Source organism: Morone saxatilis, unplaced genomic scaffold (genome assembly GCF_004916995.1).
Source record: "Morone saxatilis isolate NCDOM2014 unplaced genomic scaffold, NCSU_SB_2.0 Contig1, whole genome shotgun sequence".
In the NCBI taxonomy this organism is placed as follows: Eukaryota; Metazoa; Chordata; class Actinopteri; family Moronidae; genus Morone; species Morone saxatilis.
In genome coordinates this window covers 5,519,007-5,529,445 of record NW_023339651.1, presented here as the reverse complement: position 1 = coordinate 5,529,445, position 10,439 = coordinate 5,519,007, and the positions used below count along the sequence as shown (strand labels likewise).

Genomic DNA, 10,439 nt, shown 5'->3' with positions numbered 1-10,439 from the left:
AGGGCCAATGCTAAGACAGAAAAGCGTATTATCCTTTGTTAGTCTGAAGTTAAATCGAGTTTGTGTTTATATGACGGTACTGCGTTCAGAGAGGAGTTTACTCCAAATAAGCGTTACATATTGCAACTCTGTACACATCTATATGTTTCTATGTGGATTTTCTTTCTCACGCTCTATCTTGTAAAGAGAAAACTGTGGCTTTTATAGGTCTATATTATTTATTAATGTTCCTGCCTTTCTCTATTCTATTTTGGTACAAATCTCTGTCATTTTGGAAAATCTGCAAATACTGTCACTAATGAGAGACATTGTATACCTCACCTCCTTTCAACTTATATATAAATATTTACATATATGTAAGAATATTCTGAATGTTTTTGCCCTTAACAATCTTATCTACATCTGTATTGTACACAGTTCATAGCCTGAAGCTTGTCGATGATTTGTTGCTTTTGGCACGTCAAACTCTTTTCATCTGGTGCTTAACTGGACACAGATGCTGCACATGAGCTTTTTCTTGAACATACCACAGATCGCAAAGGACATCATTCTCTCAGAATACCTACAGTCTGCAAAGCAGGACTATTATGTTTGAAGGCCATTCCTCCCCTTCTGTATGACACATCTGTCATCCTCTAGTTGTTTGTCTTGTAGTTACATTTTCATGTTTTCATTGAGCTCTTCCACTGACGTGTTTCTAGTCAATCAACCTCACATGCTCTGTCTCCCGGTACAGCACATGTTGATAGACAAAGCACGTTCTTGGGCAAGGACAGGACATATATCACTATACGTAGTACTGCGCGTAACTGTATATGTGACAATAAAGTTGATTATATTCTATTCTCATAAAGTGAATGTCCAGAGGCTACTGCTGGGAGAATAGGCCTGAGCCTGGTGGGTTTCACTGCTGGGAACAGCTTGACACAGTATGCAGTGATGGGTGCACCAGTACAGTTTTTTATTAATGTACCTCCTGAGCAGCACAAACAAATTTTGTTAGAAAAAAATGCCTATAAAGAGTTACAATAGTGCACTGCGTCATCAATGTGATTTATTAAGAAAAACACTGAAATTCTTCATTTAAAATGTTAAATTCATAGCAGAACAATGTCTTGTTATCTTTGAATAACACTAAGACAGCATTGTAGTTCCACTGAACTGCGTCTAAGTTCCACTTACAAAATAGTGAGAAACATGGATATATGCAACTGTAGTTGACAGTTTATGAAAAAAAGGAATACTGAATATAGAATGTGATTCATCAAGGTTTATAAAACTTACATTTATAGTTTTCTATTGAACTTGTAGTATACTTACTTGCCTTTTTTTAATGTCAGGTACCCCCTGCAGTACTACAAAGTACCCCTAGGGGTAAACATACCTCCATTTGAGAAACACTACACTAGTGCATCCATCCTTTGTCCTGTACATTAAGTAAAATGGAGTTTATTTATATAGGCCAAAACCACACGTTTGTTTCAGAGGTTTTTACAATATGTACAACATACAACAAAATACTGAACTGACTCATGATTCCAAACTCCTCTAGTAAAACAAATCCTCTAGAAAATGTCTGAACAGCCACCAACCACCTGGTCATGTTGTTCATATTTAATTATTTAACTGTTCACTTACATCTACCTACATAAAGTCCCCAACCTTTTTGCCTTATGACCCCTCAAAGTTAAGCATTGTCTGCAGGTGATGCCTTGTCACCCATTGCATATGTCAATTAGTTGGGTTCTTTTTTTTTTTTTTAGATCAGAAGGGGTAAAACTATGCAGCATTTCATAAGAAAATTAATCCTGTACTTCCCTACATGAGGGTCTAAATGCTGTTTCTCCACACTGAAAGAAACATAATTTTGGTGAAAAACTAAATCATTAATGGTTAAAAATAGATTTTCCTTTGACAGCACAAACAGATTAATAACAAACAAAAAAACATAATTTGTAATATCTTTGTAGTTGTAGATAATAAACTCCTGCTCAGGTCAGTAAATCCACCAAAGTCCCAGAAGACAGAGAACATGACCTCAGTGGTTTTATTAGCCCTGAGTAGACATTGCAATAGAAGTAAACAATAAGAAACAGAATGAATGCTGTATGAATAAAATGTAAAGTAAAAAAAGAAGTAGAAGGAGGATAGATAGACAGATAATAAAAAACAGTACTACAATAAAGTACAATAAAACCTCTTCAGAACAGAAACTTGATCTTGTTAGAAAAATAAATGATTTCAAGGGAGGCAAACACTTCTTCTTGTAATAAAATGCTTTTCAGCTCTTTTTAAAAAAAAGGCTTGTATTCTCTCAGCAGGTTGTGTTAGTGCTGCAGTTTTAACCAGCAGCCCAAGGTCAGACTGGTTAAAGCAACAGTCCTGTCTATAGAGAAAGAAGATAAGCAGCCAAATTAGGTTGTATTCAAGTGTCTTCTTGTTTTTTTTGGTCTTTTTATGCCTTAATTCGATAGGACAGATGAAGATAGACAGGAAACGGGGGACTGAAAGGAGGGACAACACGCAGTAAAGGCCAAGAATCAAACCCAGCCTACACAGGGTGCGGTCTACCAGGTGAGTGGTCTTCTGATTGTTGTTTGCAAAGAACAGTTTATCTATCTGTCTCTGTCCAATTATCTATCCCATTATCTATCCAATTATCTGTTCTAATCTTTATTCTACTCTTATTCTTTTCTCTTTCTCCTCTCCTTCTCTTCTCAAACACAAGTAAAAGTGGATACATGGATGCTTTAAACCCAGTTCATTTCCTGCAGACTGCTGCATTGTGTGTTTTTAGTTGTATATATTCTGCCTACTATAGAGCCAGAGTAGCTGTTGTAGCAGGTCGCGCTACAGACGGGGTTGCCTCAGCACACAAATAGTCACACCAACGTTTGCCACACAACACTTTTATTCTGAGCGTCGCTCACAATCCACAACAGTTGGCAGTCTATGCTCTGGCGTTTGGTCACGGGATACTCCTCGTGGCGTCTCTCCTCGGGTCCAGCACACTACTGCCAATAAGGGAAGAGTCCTTAGTTAATTATCAGCAGGTGAGGTGATCAACTCCCCTGGTGCCGCTCTCCCAAGCCTTCCCCACACCTCTCTCCTGCAGCTGAGCGCAAACCACGCCCACCCCCACATACCCCCACCGCCCGACTTAGGCCGGGGAGCCATCCGGCCTAACCCACTCCCCCCCCCCTCCCCAAAGGAACGGGAGAGAAAGTCGGCCACGGCCATCTGCGCCCCCGGCCTATGGATCACCCTGAACTTAAATGGCTGTAAGGCCAGATACCACCGGGTGATCCGGGCGTTGGCATCTTTCATGCGGTGGAGCCACTGGAGGGGGGCATGGTCCGAACAGAGGGTGAATGAGCGCCCCAGCAGGTAGTAACGCAGAGCCTCGACCGCCCACCGGATAGCCAAGCACTCCTTCTCGATTGTGCTGTACCGAGACTCCCTCTCCGACAGCTTCCGGCTGATGTATAACACCGGGCGGTCGACACCCTGCACCTGCTGGGACAGAACGGCCCCCAGCCCCCTGTTCGAAGCATCAGTCTGCAGGATAAAAGGGAGAGAGAAGTTAGGTGTGTGAAGGAGAGGCTTCCCACAGAGGGTTTGTTTTACCTTCTCGAACGCCAGCTGACACTGCTCCGTCCACTGGACCGGATCTGAGGCACCCTTTCGAGTGAGGTCGGTCAGGGGGCTGGTCAAGTCTGCAAAGTGTGGAATGAACCGCCGGTAATAGCCCGCCAGCCCCAAGAACCGTCTCACCTCCTTTTTGGTCTTGGGCCGTGGGCTGGCTGCAATTGCTGCTGTCTTGTCTACTTGAGGACGCACCTGCCCACTGCCCAAGTGGTACCCCAGATACCGTACCTCCCTCCGTCCAACCGCACACTTCTTCGGGTTGGCCGTGAGCCCCGCCTGCCTCAGTGACTCGAGCACCGCTGCCACACTCTGCATATGCTCCCGCCAGCTGTTACTATGGATGATAACGTCATCCAAGTAGGCGGCAGCATACGCAGAGTGCGGACGCAGGACCCGGTCCATGAGACGCTGGAAAGTGGCCGGGGCACCAAACAACCCGAAGGGAAGTGTGACAAACTGGTACAAACCGTACGGAGTGGAGAAGGCCGTTTTTTCCTTAGACTCTGGAGACAAGGGAATCTGCCAATAGCCCTTGGTTAAATCCAGTGTCGTGAAAAAACGAGCAGTGCCTAACCGATCCAGGAGCTCGTCGACCCGAGGCATCGGATAAGCATCGAACCGTGACACGTCATTCACCTTGCGATAGTCCACACAGAACCGAATAGACCCATCCTTCTTAAGTACCAGAACGATGGGGCTACACCAGGCACTGTTGGACTCTTCTATTACCCCCATCTCCAGCATGGCCTTCAATTCCTTCTGAACCACCTTTCTTTTGTGTTCAGGTAACCGATAGGGCCGTGAACGCACTGTCACGCCCGGGTGAGTCTCAACATGATGCTGTATGAGATTTGTGCGCCCTGGCAGGGGAGAGAACACATCAGCAAAACGCTGTTGCAACGCGGCAATGTCTGCTCTCTGGGACGGTGTGAGATGGTCATCACAATGGAGTGAGGCAGGATTGGTGGAATTTGGTACCTCTGGCCCCAACTCGTCTCCCTCTTTCACCGTGGTCACCAGAGAAACAGGCTCCGCCTCTCTCCATGCTTTGAGGAGATTGAGGTGGTAAATCTGTGTTGCTCCTCCCCTGTCAGAACGCGCAACCTCATAATCGACATCACCCACTCGCCGTGTGACCACAAAGGGCCCTTGCCACTTGGCGAGTAATTTAGAGCTGGACGAAGGGAGTAATACAAGTACTTTATCTCCCGGTGCAAATTGTCTGAGTCTAGTTCCTCTGTTGTACAGGCGCTGTTGACGCTCCTGGGCCCGGAGCAAATTCTCCCGTGACCAATGTGTGGAGTTTTGCTCTCAGGTCCAGGACGTACTGAACCTCATTTTTACTTGGGCTCGGACCTTCCTCCCAGTTTTCTTTAAAAGGTCAGAACCCCCCGTGGTGTCCTGCCAAACAGCAGTTCAAAGGGAGAAAATCCCGTTGAGGCCTGGGGCACCTCACGCACTGCAAACAACAGAGGATCTAGCCACCTATCCCAATTACGGCTGTCATCGTGCACAAACTTACGGATCATGGACTTCAGGGTTTTGTTCAGACGCTCGACAAGGCCGTCGGTCTGAGGGTGGTACACACTAGTCCGAATTGACCTGATGCCCAATAACCCATAAAGTTCCCGGAGTGTGCGTGACATAAACGAGGTGCCCTGGTCAGTTAGAATCTCTTTTGGGATCCCAACTCGGGAGATGACCTGGAACAGTGCCTGTGCCACACTCTTTGCAGAGATTGTGCGCAGAGGCACTGCTTCCGGATATCGGGTTGCATAATCCACTAGGACTAATACAAAACGATATCCACGTGCGCTCCGGTGAAATGGCCCGATGAGGTCCATGCCAATACGCTCAAATGGAACCTCCATGAGTGGTAATGGGCGCAAAGGCGCTCTCGGGATGGCCGGTTGGTTAACCAACTGACATTCAGGGCAAGACGCACACCAGCGGCGTACATCTGCCCTAATGCCAGGCCAATAGAATCGGGCCATTATTCGGTTAAGTGTTTTCTCATACCCCATATGCCCCGCCATTGGGTTATAATGAGCCGCCTGGAAAACTGTTTCCCGGCGGCTGTCCGGTACCAACAACTGGGTGATTTCCTCTGCTGACTCAGTGTCACGACTCACTCTGTATAACCTGTCCCTAACCAATGCGAAATGCGGATATGTCTGCACTGCGTCAGGGTGCACCAACTGACCATCAATTTTTATCACTTGGTCAAAGGCAAAGCGTAGAGTATTGTCACGAGACTGCTCGAGTGGAAAATCTTCCGTGGAGTGCAACATGGGAACCTGTGGGGCCTCTGGCGGAGACACCACAGGTTCCCCCTCCCCCCCTGCAGTGTCGGACAACCTCGCGTCACCACTGAGCACAGCGCACATATCCCATGTCCCTACCGGTCGTGAACGCACCCCCGCACACTGCCCCACTAATCGATTAAACCCAGGCCAATCCGTGCCCAAAATCAGGGGGTGCGTCAGGCGGGAACTAACCGCAGCCTTAACAGTATGCTTTTTACCCTTATATCTAATTTCCACGGGCACAACCAGGTATCTGTGAATATCCCCATGTACACATCTAACATCCACCCACGATGCCTCTACCAAAGCCCCGGGTCGAACCAGGTTCTGATGGATTATAGATTGCGTGCAGCCCGAATCCACCATTGCCTGACGTATACCCCCTTGAATCCTTACCGGGACGCTGTATGTCCCTCCTGGACCGGGGGAGGGTGTTGGTGGGCCAGCAACCCGGATCACCTGTCCGACCTCCATGAGAGGGCACTCCCTGCGGAAATGTCCGGGCTGCCCGCACCGCCAACACTCCTGCCCTGACGTCCGAGGAACCCTCTGTGGGTCGAGAGCGGCACCCGTAGTGGCTGGACCCTGGGAAGGAGAGAGAGCAGAGGGCTGGTTAATGCGCGGCAGAGGGGGAGGCCGGGCAAAAGTTCCCAGACGGGGGGTAAGTGGGGGTGGGGGTCTTCTGCGAGGCGCCGGCACGGGTCGGGTGGGTGCAGAGGGCCGCCTCTCCGGAGCCCGGTCCCCATCGTGGACGGCCAGGTGATCCTCGGCGAGGGTGACGGCGGCCTCCAAATCCGCCGGTCGGTGGCACCGCACCCACTCCGCAGTCCCGGTCGGGAGCCCCTCCACAAACTGTTCCAACACCACCTGCTCCAGCATCTGCCTCTCACCGGCGGATCCCCCCGGCTGCAGCCACCTGGTGGCAGCGTCCTTCAGCTGCTGCGCATAGACAAAAGGACGGTCGGAGGGTCCCAGGGCGGCGGACCGGAACCGGCGGCGGTGATCCTCAGGGGAAAAACCCATCCTGTCCAGGATGGCTCTTTTGATGTTTCGAAACTCCCCCCGAGAAGAAGCTGGCAGGCCGAGCGCTGCAGTCTGGGACTCTCCTGACAGCAGTGGAAGCAGGCGCACGGCCCACTCCGCCGCCGGCCAGCCACACGCCTCCGCCGTTGCCTCGAACATTTCGAGGAAGGTTTGGGGGTCATCCGCAGCTGTCATCCGGTGCATGGTGATGCCGGAGAAGGAGGAGGGTGGAGAAGATGGTGACTGTGCCCCCGACCGGGCCAGCAGTCCTTCCAGCAGCTGGTTCTGCTTCCCCGCCTGGTTCTGGAGTGCCTCCAGATGCCGCCTATTAGTGGCAGTCTGCTGGGTGTGTACTGCCGTGATCTGCCCCAGCATCTCCCCCAGCAGTGAGACCAGCTGTGAAGGCTGCTGCTCCATAGGCTGCTGCTCCAAAGGCGGCTGCGGAGGCTGCTGTGGTTCGGACATTTGTGTGCTGGCCCCACGTTGGGCGCCAGTTAGCAAGCGCGCTTACAGACGGTTTCCTCAGCACACAAATAAGCACACGACGTTTGACACACAACACTTTTATTCCGAGCGTTGCTCACAATCTCAATAGTTGGCAGTTCTAGCTCTGGCTTTGGTCACGGGATACTCCTCGTGGCGTCTCTTCCGGTCCAGCACACTACTCCAAATATAGGGAAGAGTCTTTAATTAATTATCAGCAGGTGAGGTGATCAACTCACCTGGTGCCGCTCCTCCCAAGCTTCCCCACACCTCTCTCCTGCAGCTGGAGCGCAAACCACGCCCACCCCCACAAGGTGATTGTGCAGACAAATGTTGCCAGTGCTCTGGTACAAGAGCTGATCCTGAGATGTTAATGAAATGTGGTTGAATGCGTTAGTAACATACTGTAACTGCTATGCTAAGCTGCATATCGGTAACATGAAACAGTGAACTCAGTATAGAGAAATGCATGTAACCAATTGTAAATAAAAATAGTAATAGGTTTGCAAATGGCATAATAAAGCAATACTACACAGATAAAATATTTTTATGTCAAACATACACATTATATATTTATTGGAATAATTATTTAAGCAACGTTCAGCACAGGTTTGATTTTTAGTAGAACTCAAATTAAGTAACATGCCAAAGTTGATAACATTGCCTCAAGTAAACTCAGGCAATATCATAAACTAAACTGAATAAAGAATACAGAAAAACGAAACGGAGAAATAATTGGTAGAAAAAAAAGACAAAGAGACTGTGAGCTGCGAGAGGTAATTAAAAAGAAAAGAAGAGGAAGAGAGAGCGAGACAGCGTGAGTGATGCAGGATAAGGTTGATGGCCTCTCCCTGGTTGTAAATATGGTTTGATTTGGTGATTTATTCATGGTGTTGATTTATTCAGCCGCGGTGCAAAACATCGCCCTCCGACTGCTTCTCTATCAATAATACAATGCTTCTAGAGACAGCCGTGTGTGTGTGTGTGTGTGAAAAGAGTCCCATCATGCATATACCAGTAAGATGAGACCAGCAATCCTGAAACCACCCAGAGAGCATAGCAGTTTTCACTGACAACTAACAATTGGAACTTTTCTCAAGTCTCCAGTGATTCAGTTTCAACCTCTGACACATAAAGTTTTCCAGTAAAAGCAACTCCACAGCTGTATCACTGCATATGAGTCCATCCTGTTGGTGCTCGCACTCTCTGAAACCCCCTATTAATGACATCTGGAATCATATTTAGGCTGTAACTGTGAGAAGTCAAAGTAGAGAGTCATAAATTAATTGTCAGTTTTCACAAGTAAGTTAATGGTGTTACTGAGTAAATGAAGTGTGCCAATTGTAACTGTAGATTGAAGAGAATCAGCAGGCACAGAGCCGATGTCTCATTGCAGAGGGGGTGAGCACCTGTAGTAGGCCCTTAAAAGTGCTGATGGATGTATAGATAACCTAAAGGCTCCAAGGGTGGAACAGAGAGAAATGCAGATTGCAATGAGGTGTTCTATTTTACCACCATAGTGCCATGGATTTATCATTAAACAGCGACCTGCAGATATTAAAGCATCACAAGTGCCGATAGACTATTTCAAAACCATGATGATGTAACCCAGTAGATAGTTTATCTCTAACTATAGTAGCCAGTGCTGTAGGCCAACGCATGGCGCCGCAGCGAGTTTTTCTTTTCTTATTGCTGATATGTTAACTTGACATTGTATCTACTGCTTCGATTTTGAGAGTGTTAAAGCAATATTACTGAGAGTTGAAGCAGTATATCTCTGCTAGAAGATATGAGTTGTAGCAGTCTTTTACTTTGATGGTGTATAAGATTACTTTTGCACTTTTGTTAGTGTTAACTGTTTACACTGGAAGCGTGGCTGCCAAGTTATGCACTGCTAGTGCTAATAATAATATGTAGTGTTTAAAAAGACTACTGGATATGTGCATTTAAACTATAACCTTGTAAGAGAGTAGGAGGTGTGTAAAATACCTGATGTGCTGTACTCAGTTCATAATTTAAAGAGACAATGTGTTTATTTCATAATTTAAAAATGTTATAATGTAATGTTGTTTTTGTGTAATGTTAATGTAATGTGTTCATTTCAATTTAAAGGGTCAAATGTTAATTTTATGATTTAAAGGGTCCCATGTTAATGTGATGGTTAAAGTGTTTAATCATAGTAATCATAATTCATGTAGTATTTTGTAAATTTTGATGTGATTTCATTTATCATGGCCATGGTGGACTGGGATTTCATGACTCAGTATAGTAATAGCCTTATATATATATATATATATATTATACAGACTAGATTTTGAGATTCCCTGGAGATACCCTTAGATTTGGATTTTGGATTCTTTTGGAAAGGGGATGGCGAGCCAGTACTGAACCAGATCCAGATCTCCTCCTTTATCATTGAATGATGTTATAACTTCACTTCTTCCCCGGGAAGTTCTTGTGCTTTCTCGTCTTGCAGGTTCTCATGGATCTTGTGGAGCTCCTGCAATGGTCCTGCTTGACCAACATTGCTTTAATTTAAATCCACTTGATATTATTTTTTATTTTAATTAGTTTACTATATAAGTATTATTATTGCTACAGTTACTGTTGGGTTTTGGCTGTTGTCGCTGCTTGCTGTCCCCCATCGTTGCTGGCTGTCGTAGTCGTCAGTCATCTTTCTTCATGTTTTTAGTGTATTTAGTGTAGTTGGTTGCTACTGTTGTTTTGCTGTCTGTCTGTCTGTCTGTTCTCCCTCTGTCTCTCTCTCTCCCTTCTCCCTTCTCCCCCCAACTGGTCAAGCAGATGCACCACCCACCTAGAGCCGAAGGGTCTGTCCGAGGTTTCTGCCCGTTAAAAGCAGTTTTTTCATTGCCCCCGGTCGGCCAAGTGCTTTGCTCATGGTGGTACTGTTGGTCTCTGTAAATGTTTATAAGGAGTTCCGGTCTTAGACCTGCTTTATTTGAAAAGTTGTCCTGAGAT

At 46.7% G+C, this 10,439-nt stretch overlaps 1 protein-coding gene across 1 annotated transcript; it reads right to left on the bottom strand.

Annotated features, from left to right (window-relative positions):
• Window positions 1-2,842: 2,842 nt before the first annotated feature.
• Window positions 2,843-7,405, bottom strand: LOC118332359 (the record flags this gene model as incomplete). Its single annotated transcript, XM_035667602.1, is given in 2 exon segments — window positions 2,843-3,558; window positions 6,414-7,405. Coding segments are annotated over 2 exon segments (1,511 nt in total), but the record flags the coding sequence as incomplete, so codon positions are not given.
• Window positions 7,406-10,439: the final 3,034 nt, after the last annotated feature.